We start from the raw sequence: 14,772 nt of genomic DNA, 5'->3' as shown, positions 1-14,772 counted from the left end.
TTAGTTTGGTGAACCCTGCAGAAACCCTGTGGCAGCTGTCAGCGATGTGAGATTTAATTAAAAACAATAAATGCCTTATTTTTTATTTTCTTTAATATAAGATCTGTATCTTCCCAGCAGTGACGCATGAAGCTTAGATTAACTGAAAATAATCACTGATGTGTTTGGGGTTTTTTTTACTTGCTGCAGGGAAACAAACACTGGTTCTGATCTTTCTTATGACAGGTAATGAATTCTCACCTGAGCGCTGCCTTCTGGGAATTTTAGACAGAACTACAGGGCAGTTTTAAAGTTCTGGTGCAGCTGAAGGCAGGAAAGGTGGACTTTGATGTGCTGATGTTGACAGGACTCCGGTGGCTGCAGGACTTTGTGAATCTCTCATGATGTTGTCTTCACGCTGGTGATTGGATGATTGAAAACATCCAGCCTGTGTGTCACTTGCATTCAGTTTAAGAATAATGAAGAAAAAACAAGTGCACAGATTGTAGTTTTGTGCCAAGAATTTCTCCTCCACGTCCAGCTGTCACATTAACAACTGTGGATTTCAATAAAACACACTTTTTCAAAGCAAGAGTCTCTGTCTTTGTAGTTTAAACCATAAATCAGGTTCAGGATGGCCAACATACCCCCAGCTTTCCCTGTTTCAGGGCAACTACAATGAAAGGTCCCGTTTATATTGATATCTTTTCTGTTTGTTTTTTTAAATACATCATTCTGGGATAAATATATGAATAACTTTAAAGTAAATTCCCTTTATTTTGTTAGTCATCATATACTGTTTGAAGAGGTTTTCTTTTTTTTCTCTTTTGAATGTTGATCCTAATTTTTTGTCCCTTGTCAATAAAAAATTAGACATGAAAAAGATTAATGTGTGGCTCTTACGTAAGAAACAAGCATTTTTCCATGCCAACTTATCCACAAGGATTCCACGACCAGATCAAATGTGGTACTATGGTGATGTTTATTTTATTGTACAGGGATGCAAAGAATTGTTTTTTTATATATTTCATATTTTCAAGCAAAAGTACTTGATGATTCACAAATACAGGAGGGATTGCGCCAAAAATCTTTGCCTTATCCCAGATGTTCTTCCCGGTCGCTAGGTGGCAACAGTGTGACGTAGATTTACCGACTTTGTCGTTGACTTCCCAAACAGCCAATCAGAGCCCTCTCTTTGACAGCAACCTGGAAACAGTTGTTATGTCAGCAGAGCTTCGCCTGCAGGGAAGAAGTTAATGTAATAACGTCTGAATTTAGAGGAGAAAATGAAGCTAAAACCTCTGTATCAGAGCCCGAAACCCGAACAAATGTAAGATTTAACACTTCCATTCAATCGGGAACAGAAACACATAATAACGTTGGCATTAAATCGATGTTTATGAAAGGCGAATTACCGGTATGTGTTCCCTTATTGTCTGACAGTTTGGCAGTTTTTAGGCTAAAACTGTCGATGTTAGTTCTGTTTCTCATACCGAAAAGTACACATGTCGCCTAAATGCAGAGTAATAACATGTGGCGTGTAAATTATTTTTTTGACGCTAAATTGTTAATGTGACAACGCCTTTAGATCTAAACTGTAAAAAGCGCGGCAGCGGGAAGCAAACAAGCAGTTCGACTAGAAGCTCAGTCGCACATTTATTTTGACATTAAAAAAAACAATGAAAACAGATTGATGTGACACACATGACAATAATCCAATAAGCGCCAATAGCGATGCGAAGACGTTAGAGGTACAGTCATTTCACAAACAGTCCAGCTTGAAGGAATCTAACAGGAAGTGTAAATCCGATTTATTCACCTTGTAGGCCGACTACTTTTATTTCTGTGACAGGGTCACAAGTCTGGAGCGATTTAAATGCAAATTAAACAAGTTATCGCACTTAATTGTCGTTACGGAAGTCACTTTTATTTTTCGCGATTTTCATTAACATTATTGTTAACTTTATTGAACTATTTTAGAATTACATATTAACGGTTGTTAATGAGAAACAAGTATGCGCGGTTTTTAAAGCAAAATTGAAAATGTTGCGTAAACGCTCATTTTAATAGTTTTGTAACATCGGTTTCGGGCAGTTTTGTAACTCCACACAGACAAAGCCTTTTGAATTTCCCGCAGCGCTTCAGGTGGCACATGAGCGCGGCTGGTGACCTGATTGGCTGCGTCGTGGAGTCAGTTTAAAGAGCCAGCACGAGCTGCGTTTCTATTGGCTGGCTGCATTCTAGCGCCAAGATTTCAATAAAAAGGCGAGCAGACAACAGACGCGGCTTCAGTCTCTGCTCTTCGTCTGTGTTAGCGGCCTCTTAGTTTAGTCCTTTTTTTCTTCTTTTTATACGTACTTTTAATTTCTTAACTTATTTTATTTATCTGTCCGTCTGAACTCAAGGTGATCAAAATGCTTTCTGCTCGCTCTCCTCTTTCCGTCAAGAATGAAAACAAACTCAGCAGTGAGATCAGCAACATGTCGCTGGACAAAGAAAACACGGTGAGACCAAACATACCTGTAAAGATGATGTTTCGTGTCCTGTTTATACTTTGAGCTGTCAATTTTAAGTTAAAATTACAGTGTTTTTAAGTTAGAACTCGTGGCAGCCATTTCCTGACCAGCTCGCTCCGACTGCGCCAAATACAACCTGTATTTCAGCTGTTTGGTGCTATAAAGTTAAGCGTATTACTTCATTATAGGAACTAATGTTTGGTCATTCATGGTATCTTGTCATTTCTCTTACAGCCGCCGAGCCTGAACACTACCCGCATCTTAGCGTCTAAAACCGCGCGTAAAATCTTCGACGATCCTGCGGTAAGTGAAGCAAAACCTGCTGAAACCTTCAAGATTTAAACTTGTTAAATTTAAGACTGATTATCTGAAGTCACAGTAAAGTAAACGATGAGCAGTTTGTGTGGTTTATTCTGGTTGTGTGGCGCCTAAAATGCCGGTTCCGGCGCCAACATGGACGATCAGCGGTCTCTGTTCATATTCCTGTTTTTTTACATATTTATTAGCTTGTTTTCTGGATATAAGTGAATTCTGGAATATTGACGTTCTCGTAGCTTGGAGCAGGAACATTATAAACTTAATGCTGTGAAGTGTTCATCTGAGGTATTTGAACAATAGTTTACGTATTTTTGAGTTTCCCCGTTTAACATGAGTTCTTTTGGTCTGTGATGTCTTCAAACTGCTTGTTGACTCCCAAAAATTTTCAGTTTATTCTGATATAAATCATAATTATATCACATGTGAAAAAGCAGCAATTCATTTCTTCTTTGATACTTTCAGCTCCAGTTTCAGCTTTCCTTTCTTAGTAGAGCCAGATGTTAAATTAAAAGCTTCTTCCGGCTCTGACTGCAGCTTCAAGTGTTTGACAGTCTTGTATTTTTTTATATTGCAGCCCAAAGCTGTGAAGAAGAGCAGCGGTGAGAAGGAAGAGCCACTGCTGAAGGAAAACCCTCGACGCTTCGTCATCTTCCCCATCCAGTACCACGACATCTGGCAGATGTACAAGAAGGCCGAGGCCTCTTTCTGGACCGCTGAGGAGGTGCGTGTGGACATGAGTGGGATATTTAGTTCAGGGCAGGTCGTCAGTCGCTCGTCTTACTGTGGACTCAGAATTGTGTCCTACATTAGAAAAACCACAGTATGAAAGTGTTAAAAGTTTAAGATGTGCTTTGAATTCAGTATGTGCAGATGATGTGAAATGACCATCTTGTGCTTGTTCAGGTGGATCTGTCGAAGGACCTGCAGCACTGGGAGTCTCTGAAGGACGAGGAGAGGTACTTCATCTCTCACGTGTTGGCTTTCTTCGCCGCCAGCGACGGCATCGTCAACGAGAATCTGGTGAGAACCTCATCTGCTATTGGTCTCAACACAATTAATGGTTTAACCGTTAATCTATATTAATCACATGGATATTAAACATCACAGAACACTGTAACATGCAGATTATAATAACCTAAAACTCAGTAATGTCTTCAAATGATGAGTTTTGTCTAAATGATCAAAATGTTCAGTTCATGTGAGATGAAGCAGTGAATTCTCTCCTGCAAACATTTGGCAACTCAGACAACAAATCAATGATGAAATTGGCTGCTCCTGAATTCTCTTTTCATTGGTTTTCTCATCCTGTTCTCTGTGTGAACACTAGGTGGAGCGCTTCACCCAGGAAGTGCAGGTGACGGAGGCCAGGTGTTTCTATGGTTTCCAGATCGCCATGGAGAACATCCACTCAGAGATGTACAGCCTCCTCATCGACACCTACATCAGAGAGCCCAAAGAGAGGTGAGACACAGCTGTTACTGGACTACTGGAGCTGTGCTGGTGCTGGTTTGCACTGGACTCTGCTGCTCTGTACTGGTGTCTGACGGTGCGTTTAATGACCCACAGAGAATACCTCTTCAACGCCATCGAGACTCTACCGTGTGTGAAGAAGAAGGCCGACTGGGCACTCAACTGGATCGGCAACAAGAGCGCCAACTACGGTAAACCTGCTCACTGAGAGACCGCGGGTTCATGTTCCTGGGTGATCGTTGTTGATATCGATCTTCTATCTGTTATTGATCGTAAATCTGTTGACCCTGCAGGAGAGCGTGTGGTGGCCTTCGCTGCTGTGGAGGGAATCTTCTTCTCCGGTTCCTTCGCTGCCATCTTTTGGTTGAAGAAGAGAGGGCTGATGCCCGGCCTGACCTTCTCCAATGAGCTCATCAGCAGAGACGAGGTGATGATCATTGATTACAATCAATATGGAGCTTCATCTTGTTAGTTTTAAATCAGTAAAATCAAATGATTTGAATTTTCACTCAACTTTAAAACTGCTTGTGTCAGACGTGTGTGTAGTAAATGTGTGTATGTGTGTGTTTCAGGGTCTGCACTGTGACTTCGCCTGTCTCATGTTCAAACACCTGGTGAACAAGCCGTCCACAGAAACCGTCACCAATATCATCAAGAACGCCGTGGAGATCGAGCAGGTCGGTCGACGCAGATGGATGAATGAACATGTTGTTCTGGTCTTTTGTCCTTCAGCCACTTGATGGTATCACTGGGTTTAATGACGTCTTGTTTTCTCTGTTCAGGAGTTCCTGACGAAGGCTCTGCCGGTGAAGCTGATCGGGATGAACTGTGAGCTGATGAAGCAGTACATCGAGTTTGTAGCTGACAGACTCATGCTGGAGCTCGGCTTCACAAAGGTAAATGCATCCCAACAAACCCACAGCTCCCAGTAAGGTCGGCTGACGGGTGTTAGTTTGAACTTTTTTAGCTGATGTACAGCATGTCTGCACTGTGAAAGTGGAGTCATGGAGGATCCGGTCTGTGATGATGAGAAGCGCAGGGGTACGGACCTCAGCCAGTGATGGGGGCTGAGTGCTGCTGCTGACGCTCTGATTGGAGGACAAGTGGTTCACTGACAGACCAGCAGCAGCACGAGACAGACGCCTGACTGAACGGACCGTCACTTCAAATGCTGTTTGAACTCTCAGTCACTAACTAGCTCCATTAATCAGGCAGTATCAATGCCACTGTGTAGAAATACTCTTTACTTAAACAAGAGTACAAAAGTATCCGCACTAAACCACATTTAAAGCATTTAAAGTTGGATTTTAATCGTTGATAGTTTACCATACTTACTGACAAATCAGAGCTTCAGGTTTCAGGACAAAGCCGTTGACGAGGGAATGAACTGACCTCTGATCTGTCTCGCGTCTCTGTAGATCTACCGGGTAGAGAACCCTTTCGACTTCATGGAGAACATCTCTCTGGAGGGAAAGACCAACTTCTTTGAGAAGCGGGTAGGCGAGTACCAGAGGATGGGTGTGATGTCTGGCCCCACAGACAACACCTTCAGATTGGACGCCGACTTCTGAGGACTGAGTCGCACTCAGCCACACATTTCAGACTCCATGCTTTGACTCCACGCTGCAGGAGGACACTGGGTGGAAGCTGATGTCCTGATATAAAACAAATGGAGCAGAAAGCTGAAGTCTCCAAAGGCTGAAATACTTATAGAGAAAGACAGACTTGTTTTTATGTATCTGATGGCTGCTCCGCTGACAGGTACTTGAAATAACAAATGAGCTTTTCAGCCAATCAGAGTACAAGCAATAACAGCACTGCAGCCCAGGGATCTGTCCACGAGCCAGGTTACCTAGATAACTGCGGAGTAATATATGGAACATAAAGTGAGTCAACAGTTAACCAGAGGACCTGGTACGGCTTGGATCAGAAATGCTGCTTTTATGTTTTTCATTTTTCTGTGTGAACTAACTTTATAGAGTTTGTTTTTATGAAATGTGTTAACAAGCTAATGAGATGTTTTAGGTTGTATGTAATTTGTACAGTTAATTAGTTTTTTGTAATAAAGTCAGAAATACTGTATGTAAAAGCCTTGCTGCTGTTCCTACACGTCCACTTTGATATGGTTTGGTTTCTCAGCTCAGGCTGTTAGCTCTGGGTTACTGAACCAGTTGAAACAAAACGGATATCAGTGAGACTGGCTGTTTCCTGTCTTGTATGCTAAAATAAGCTAGCTGGCTATAGCTTCATATGTCGTGTGCAGCCTGACTGCTAGTCTCATCAAACTCAGAGGAAGAGGATTCTCCAGAACTATTCCTGTGTTACTTTTTGATAAAATCTATTTTGATGATCGTGTATTTATTAGTTTTAGGGATCCAACAAATGATTAAGTCTATTATGATTTAACGTGCCTATTTCCGCAATTAATCAATCATTTGGCCTATAAACTGTTGGGAAAAAGTAGGGACAATGTCCATCATGCTGCCCCTCATTTTTGCTGCATATAAACACAAAAAGATAAAGTCAGTATTTTTTTGTAGCTTTTCTGTTTTCACTATTAGCAACAATAACCATACTTTTTTTCTTCTTTTTTTTCCATTTGCCAGGACAGGAAAGATTAGAAATCATAGAATGTGTCAAGTGACGTTTCTTTCCTGTTCCTGTTGTCAGTGAACCCAGACAGAGAAAATACAACAAAAATATTCCTAGAAAAGTAAAAGGAACCTGCACCACCAGCTGCTGGAACAGATCAGATGTTTCCTATTCTGCATCCATCCTTTAGTGTAGGCTGGATTCACCATGAAATAATCAATAAAAGCATTTAACATTTTGACAAGTGTTATTCCAGAGAGAATACCTCCAAAGCTAATATTCTTCGGGAGCAATAAGGGCTACATTTGCTGAGGACCAGAGACCCTGAACTGCTGAAAGCTGATTCTCTGCTAATGCTAAATAACTAATAAAAACAAAATGAGTTATATTGATTAGAGATTCTTCAAAATAATGGATAAAGCATTTCTTTCTATGACTGTAGAGTTACTTGATTCTTAATCCAATTTATTATATTTTTTAAGTAGTGAAATGTGAGCCTCCATTTTCAGGTTGTTGTTTTTTGTTTTTTTTTGGGGGGGGGGGGTTTGCTTACATTGATGTTGAGTAGCTTCTGTCAGGTTTATGAATCATGATTGAAATCACAAGACTGAGAACCTGCCTGCCTCTACCAAACCTCTGCAGCCAATCAGGAGCGGACATCGACGTCATCACGCCGCTACGCAATATGTATTTAAATCTATTTTAACAGTAAAAAAAGTACGAACGAAATAATGTTTCTAATGTGCATTATTCTACGGTGAAAAGAACATTTTAATCCTACCTGTGCCCGATCTTCCTTGTTTCGATTTCAAGCTGCTGTCTCATCCTTGAAACCATCAGCCTTGCTAACGTTCAATACGGAAGTCCCCATAGTCCAAACGAGCGTCTGGTTGCTGCTGTTTAGCTGCAAAATGTCGATTTCAGAAGCGAGACTGATGTTCCTAAAGCCGGTAAGATGCTTTCTGTCCGTATCTCGAGTTAAATGATCGTTTTGGGATAATTTTCTCAGCATTGAATTGACGACTTATCGATAAGTTAGCTAGCTAGCATCGCGTCAAAGCGCTCTATTTAACTGCATCAAGTTAGTCAGCTTCGTAAAGTAAATGAATATTTAATGCCACATTTTCTTATGTAACATGTCGAAAATACTTCTCAAGTTGTTTGTGTTCCTGATGAATTCTGCATATGTTTCACCCACCAAATAACTTTATTTCAGCGAAGTTTGCTGCTGCAAGTTTTGGCTCGGGCTGTTTGTTTACGCCCTGTAACGTTGCATTGGGTTGAATGGATGATTCTTAATTACACGTTTTATTTGTATTTGAGCCAAGTTGGGTGTGTTTCGTGGAAGCCGAATTAAAAACTAGTTCGTTATAGTTATTGTTCCGGCTTGGGTTAATTCATTTTGCTGTTAGCTTTTGATGACACGCGAGGAAATATTGTAACATTCAGAATTTCTAATGGAATTTGGCGTTCGATATGTTGCTTTCCTGCCGTTGAAATAGCGAAGACCTGCTCCTTAACTACGCCAATTTTGACTTTGAGATAAAACAACGTCTATAAATAGATTAATAAACTGCATACACATCTAAAAATAAAATATTTGCCCTCTGCCAGATTATAGCACATTTTTAGTGTTCAGGTTTTTACAAGATTTGACTACATGCGTAAATAAGAAAACACTGGAGCAGTCATTGTGAAGAATGGCCTTTCCTAGAGGATCTTTTCACGTCTTATTGGAAAATCTCCAAGTGTAACATGATCTCTCAGCTTCCTGATCATTTCATCCTCCACTCGTCTCCAAACCGCTGCCTCTCTGATTTAAATTTAGTGGAGGAAAAAGAACAGTACAGCTGTCCTAGTATCCTGAATTTTAAACACTTTGTCCCTCACAGACGGTTCCTTTCGGTGGGACGATCCTGGGCGGTTTGCTACCAGGGGAGGTGGTTGTCATTCAGGGCGTTGTGCTGCCTAATGCTGACAGGTGAGGACTCACAACATCATTAATGATGAAACCTCCTTCTCTCTACCTCTGCTTCATCTGCCTGTGCTTCCAGACTCTCCAGGTTGAAGCCTCAGTGTCATCGTCCCTCTGGTCTGTCTTACAGGTTCCAGGTAGATTTCACCTGTGGCAGCAGCACGAAGCCAAGGGCAGACATAGCATTTCACTTCAACCCGAGGTTCCAGAGGTCGCCGTGTATCGTCTGCAACACGCTGCAGAATGAGCGCTGGGGCAGAGAGGAGATCCTGTACCAGATGCCTTTTGCTGCTGATACCGCGTTTGAACTGACCATCTTTGTCCTGGAAGACAGGTTTAAGGTGAGCGATGTGCAAGGGCTGATATGTTCAGCCATTTATGACCTTATGGATTATTAAATTAAGTATATTCATGTATAACTTGAAGAGTTTGGCATATTCAAATGCTTATCCTAATATGATAAATATTCTTCCTGTGGTTACACACATTACTGATGTACAAACCTTTTACAGAAAGCAATACGTCAGATTCAAGCTTCAAAGTACATTCTTGACCTTGAAATAAGGATGCACCAGTATCAAATGTTCATGCTACCATTATTATAAAAAATATTGTGCTAAACAATATGATCACAATAATCATCAAACTTACCTGAAATAATACTTTTAGTGCCAAAACGAAGTAAAATGACTTCTCGCCATGATCACGTGGAGGTCAGTCAAACCAGCAGACTAAACACTGCAGCTTTTGTTGGACTTTGATATAAAATCAGTGTACACCATCTCTCCCCTCTCTTAGTCTCTGAGTTGTTTTCAGTTGCACCAAAGAAACTTTTCTTTAAACTTCTCACGTGGTTGAATTTCAGTAACTGTTCAAATGATCCAGTGACTCAGATTCACCTTAGGGCCTGACCCCAAGGCTGGGTGCCATTGGACTAAACTAGCTTCAGAGTAGCTCCACCTCGAGCAACAATTTTTTTATTATTAACTTTATAGAAAGAATGAAAGGCCACTGAGAGGAAGCTCTCTGCTCTCTTTTGTGAGGACAGCCTGATTACAGTACATATAAAATACTATACACATAAAACAATAGAAGCACATGAAGACATGTCAATAGATTATACAGCCAACATAAAGGACATAAGTTCAATGAAAACACTCAGGGTGAATGTGATGGTTTACAAGGATCAAATAGTCTGAGGACCTGGAGATTTATAGTGAAGAATCCATGAGAGACTCGGTAGTTTGCGAAGAAGTTCTTTGGAAATAGTTAAAATGCACTGATGTTCTCTCTGCCCAAAACTGCAGCATGACTTCCTCATATAGTAACATTGATGAGGTCTAAAACTGCCCCCAGTTACGACCCAGAGGGCTGGATGATCAACTATATCTAGAGGTTTAAGAGTGAAGGCAGGAGAATCTACATCACCTTAATGGGGGAAAAAGGTTGACTGAACAATTTTCTGCAGTTCTGGATGATACATCTCTTACTTACTAAAAAAAAAAAAAAAAGTCAAATCCTGCTCACACATTGATTATTAATATGTCACATACCTGCACAACATGAAGCTGATAATGTTTCTGTACTTTTCTTGACTTTTTCTTTCAATTGAATATTTTTACTTTGCTGTACTGCTGCTTTTACTTCAGTAAAGGACGTGAGAATTTCTTCCACTGCTGCTGCAGGCGGTGGTGAACGGACGTCACATGTTGGAGTATAAGTACAGACTGGAGCTGCATTGGGTCGACACTTTGGCCATATCTGGAAAGGTCAGAGTTGAAGCTGTCGGCATCTACCCAAGCTCTGTGAGTCATTCTCTACAGATTAAAGCTAAGTTTATTTTTCTTCATGTGAACATGTGATGAAGATGAATGTTTTTTTGTTCTTGTTTTTAGAGTTCAGCTTCTTCCACAGCCGATTTGACCAACAAGGACCCAGACTTCAAAGTGAGAATGACTAACTGTGTGATTTCTTGAATTCTGCTTAAGTTTGTAGTCTTCAATCATTTTCTGCCATGAGAGCAGAAAAAGGTAGTCAAACAGAAAATTGATCTATTTAATTCAATTCAGTTTATTTGTATAGCGCCAAATAACAACAGAAGTCAATCAATCAATGTCCACATTTATTAAGGAAAAACACCAAAGGTGGAGGTCACAGCTTCTCAAATGTGGGGATTTATTTACTTTCCTTCATTACATTTGATTAGAAATCTTTGACCATTTGTAGGAATATTTCACATGTTTTAAGGTCAGATTGTCTCCAGGTGTTATGCTGAGAAACAAAAAAATGAAAATACACATGTGCAATATATATAGGATGAAGATGAAAATAAAGAGTTCAAGTTGGTGTTCTTTTACTGCAGCTGATTTTTTTTTTTTTTTTTTTGTATGAATTTAATTATTTTTTGTTTGTTCATCTCCAGCCCATAATCCCCCCTTTAGGCGACCTGGTGAGTTTTACTTTTGCATGATTGTTCGATGTTGTCTCAGACTTTTCCCACATTTTTCTTCACCATGGTCTTTGATCTTTTTTTTTTCTGTTTTGTTTTGTTTTGTTTTTGCCATTTTGATTTGAATCTTTATTGGCGAAATATTTGTAGTTTGAAATTAATTCATTTTCATGTTTGTTTTTTCATTCTTAGTCCTGCTGATGGATTGATTTGCAGCTGTTTCAATGTTGCTATTTTGACTATTGTATAACAACTATTTTTCCCATTAAGATTTCTTCAGCAATTATCAGCTGTTGGTCTTTTGAAGTACTTTCTTTTCACAGTTCATTGTGATTGAACTTGACTGAATTTTATGTACTAAAAGTGAAGAAGACAGTTTAGTCTTTGGTTTTGGGGACTTTCATGTTTCAGATCAGTTGAAAAGGAACTACTCTCTCTTCTTGCGGTGTTGCTTTAATGGTTTTTCTTCTTTCCTTCCCTCCTTGTTGCCTTAATCAGCTGATCTGAGACCTGCTCCAGTAAAGTCTGTTTCTTACCTTCTGTCTGATGAAATCTTGTTTCACAGAGTATTCCCTTTAGAGGCGAGCTGGCCAACGGACTGTGTGTGGGGCGTACGATCATCATTAAAGGAGAAACCAACCATAACGCACAGAGGTATACAACACCTCAGTACACCTGTCTGTTAGTGTTGAGTTACATTTTAATATGAGCTCATTCATTCTGAAATCCTTGCTAGTGGATAAAAATTCTAATCAAAATGTTTGTCATAGATAGACCGTACAATATTTTAAGAAAATAGGAAACATATCTGTTTGCAACCAGAATCAGCTGGCTCCATCATTTTCTGTGTTTCAGTTTCTCTGTGAACCTGCGAGTTTCCAGCAGCAGCGACATCGCTCTGCATCTGAACCCTCGTCTGAAGAAAGGGATCTTTGTCAGAAACTCCTTCCTGTCGGAGTGCTGGGGCCCCGAGGAGAGAGCGCTGGCTTCCTTCCCCTTCACTGCGGGACAGTACTTTGAGGTATAGACACCACCCGCAGACACTCAGTTACACTCTTTAATGTTTGTGTCTGTTTTCGCTTGATTTAAAATGTTTAAGAAAGATGTGCTTCAGACCCGAGAAAAGATATAAAGAAAATAAACATAATCGGACAAACAAAAGCACTTTCAGAGACAATTGAGAACAAGTACCAAAAACTACAGTTCATTAAATGGCCACCTGAGGCTGGCTCCAAAAGCCAATCCCCATAGACCCCATGTTAAAGTGCCCAGCTAAACAGCAGACATAAACATGTTTAGAGCCTGAAACAAAAACCAGTTTTGCTCCTTAGAACTATTGGTTCATGATGTTTATACAGTGGGCGAATTTTTAGAAAACTCACTTGTATAAAAATAACAGCTCAAAGTTAAGAATAATTATGGTTGGGCTACTGAGTGTGGTGGAGTGGTGGTGAGGGTGACGTCACAGAGACGATGTTCATGTTTTATATGGTCTCTGTCACAGACAATAGTTTAAAATCACCCAAATCTTCTGTATTTATTCCACACTGTGATATCTGGTGCAATGTAAGAATTCACCTTCATTATCATCATAATGGTGACGGTGTGTTTTCTCTGCAGATGATCATCCTGTGTGAGCCTCAGCAGTTCAAAGTTGCTGTCAACGGGCACCACCAGCTGGACTACAGACATAGAGTCCAGGACCTGAGACGCATCACCCAGCTGGAAGTGCTGGGAGACATCCTGCTGCGGGACATTGAGATCCTCTAAACTCTTAAGATAGAGCTTTAACATGTTGGAGCCTGATGTTATTCTGGACATCATTTCACAGATTGTAACATTTATATAGTTATGCAAGTTTAATAATTACATATTCTTTATAATCACTAAGATAATAGTTTCACCAATAACATCTTTCAAAGACCAAGTTTAAGTTCATGATGTTCAGTTCAAACACTGAAGATGTAAAATGCAGTGGAATTTTTATGATAGAAGAAAAATGTCTGAGGAGTCTGAACCAAGTTTCCTTCCTGAAACATGAACTGTTTCATCATATCCTTCACTTGTTCCTGTTCATGCTTTGATTATCAGAAAACAGAATGTATCATGGGAGTGTTGGCGTTCCTGTTTGTAACCAGATCAAATAAACTAACCATGTGAATCTGTCATGCACCAACTGAACTTCTTCCAGCGTACACACAACACTGAAAAAATCAGCAATAAAACATCTTTACATCACGTAATTTATCCAACCAAAAGTAAAAAACAGACATAAGAGTTTCACTGAAAAAAATGTATAAAAGTATGTATTAAATGAAAGCTTACATACATACATACATACATACATACATACATACATACATATTTTCATACATATAAATACTTTCATTTCATACATACTTAGACACAAACTCTTAGACATACATACACACATACATTCGTACATACCTACTTTCATTTCATACATACAAACTTACATACTTTCATACATACAAATACTTTCATTTAATACATACTTAGACACAAACTTAGACTTAGACATACATACACATACATTCGTACATACATACCTACTTTCATTTCATACATACAAACTTACATACTTTCATACATACATACTTTTATACATATATACTTTCACAGATACATACATACTTTCATTTTCATACATGTATGTATGAAAATACATACATACTTTCAAACATGCATACATACTTTCATACATACAAACTTACATACTTTAATTTCATACATACTTAAATACTTTTATACATACATACTTTCAGTATGCATACATACTTTTATTTCAGTTTCATACATACATACATACATACTTTCACACATGCATACATACTTTCATACATACATACTTAGATACTTTCATTTCAGTTTCATAAATGTATGTATGAAAATACACTTTCATACATACATACATACTTTCATTTCATAAATACTTTATCATGTACATACATACAGCCATGCATACATACATATATACTTTCATTACATACATACATACATACATACATACATACTTTCATTTCATAAATACTTTATCATGTACATACATACAGCCATGCATACATACATATATACATGCATACTTTCATTACATACATACATACATACATACATACATACATACATACATACATACATACATACATACATACATACATGCATGCATGCATGCATGCATACATGCATGCATACATACATACATACTTTCATTTCATAAATACTTTATCATGTACATACATACAGCCATGCATACATACATATATACATGCATACATACTTTCATGCATGCATACATACATACACACACACACACACACACACACACACACACACACACACATACACACACACACACACACACACATACATACATACATACATGCATACATACTTTCATTTCATTTCATACATACATACATACATACATACATACATTCAGGCGTATGTACATA

At 39.1% G+C, this 14,772-nt stretch overlaps 2 protein-coding genes and 1 non-coding gene across 4 annotated transcripts; all 3 read left to right on the top strand.

Moving 5' to 3' along the window:
- The first annotated feature begins 1,185 nt into the window (after positions 1 to 1,185).
- On the top strand, positions 1,186 to 6,368 carry LOC139347502 (ribonucleoside-diphosphate reductase subunit M2). Of its 2 annotated transcripts, none has more exons than XM_070987165.1 (11): positions 1,186 to 1,309; positions 2,427 to 2,483; positions 2,730 to 2,798; positions 3,388 to 3,534; positions 3,717 to 3,833; positions 4,141 to 4,274; positions 4,380 to 4,474; positions 4,577 to 4,710; positions 4,856 to 4,960; positions 5,066 to 5,179; positions 5,702 to 6,368. In XM_070987165.1, exons 2-11 carry the CDS (start codon positions 2,460 to 2,462, stop codon positions 5,852 to 5,854), a joined length of 1,092 nt encoding a protein of 363 aa, XP_070843266.1. In that variant the 5' UTR covers positions 1,186 to 1,309; positions 2,427 to 2,459; the 3' UTR covers positions 5,855 to 6,368. The 2 variants fall into 2 exon arrangements, with proteins under 2 accessions (XP_070843266.1, XP_070843267.1); XM_070987166.1 differs by having other exon boundaries at positions 1,207 to 1,309; positions 2,385 to 2,483.
- Positions 5,301 to 5,439, top strand: LOC139348243 (small nucleolar RNA SNORD94). The gene has a single exon (XR_011603393.1). It is a non-coding gene; the product is annotated as a small nucleolar RNA SNORD94 (small nucleolar RNA).
- A 1,334-nt stretch (positions 6,369 to 7,702) lies between the features above and the next one.
- LOC139347674 (galectin-8-like) lies at positions 7,703 to 13,470 on the top strand. The gene is made up of 9 exons (XM_070987412.1): positions 7,703 to 7,825; positions 8,768 to 8,856; positions 8,981 to 9,191; positions 10,536 to 10,655; positions 10,746 to 10,796; positions 11,273 to 11,299; positions 11,865 to 11,953; positions 12,155 to 12,320; positions 12,920 to 13,470. The coding sequence occupies exons 1-9, from the start codon at positions 7,787 to 7,789 to the stop codon at positions 13,067 to 13,069; spliced, it is 942 nt and encodes a 313-aa protein (XP_070843513.1). The 5' UTR covers positions 7,703 to 7,786; the 3' UTR covers positions 13,070 to 13,470.
- Positions 13,471 to 14,772: the final 1,302 nt, after the last annotated feature.

The sequence above is a fragment of the Chaetodon trifascialis genome, chromosome 19 (genome assembly GCF_039877785.1).
Source record: "Chaetodon trifascialis isolate fChaTrf1 chromosome 19, fChaTrf1.hap1, whole genome shotgun sequence".
In the NCBI taxonomy this organism is placed as follows: domain Eukaryota; kingdom Metazoa; phylum Chordata; class Actinopteri; order Chaetodontiformes; family Chaetodontidae; genus Chaetodon; species Chaetodon trifascialis.
The sequence above is the reverse complement of the archived record's forward strand: the minus strand, read 5'-3'. Positions and strand labels throughout refer to the sequence as shown.

Coding starts and splice junctions, on each gene's coding strand:
- LOC139347502 (XM_070987166.1), top strand. CDS start 2,394: ATGCTTTCTGCTCGCTCTCCTCTTTCCGTCAAGAATGAAAACAAACTC. Junction 3,535..3,716: donor CTTTCTGGACCGCTGAGGAG/GTGCGTGTGGAC, acceptor GTGCTTGTTCAG/GTGGATCTGTCGAAGGACCT. Junction 4,961..5,065: donor ACGCCGTGGAGATCGAGCAG/GTCGGTCGACGC, acceptor TTCTCTGTTCAG/GAGTTCCTGACGAAGGCTCT.
- LOC139347674 (XM_070987412.1), top strand. CDS start 7,787: ATGTCGATTTCAGAAGCGAGACTGATGTTCCTAAAGCCG. Junction 9,192..10,535: donor TCCTGGAAGACAGGTTTAAG/GTGAGCGATGTG, acceptor CTGCTGCTGCAG/GCGGTGGTGAACGGACGTCA. Junction 12,321..12,919: donor CTGCGGGACAGTACTTTGAG/GTATAGACACCA, acceptor TTTTCTCTGCAG/ATGATCATCCTGTGTGAGCC.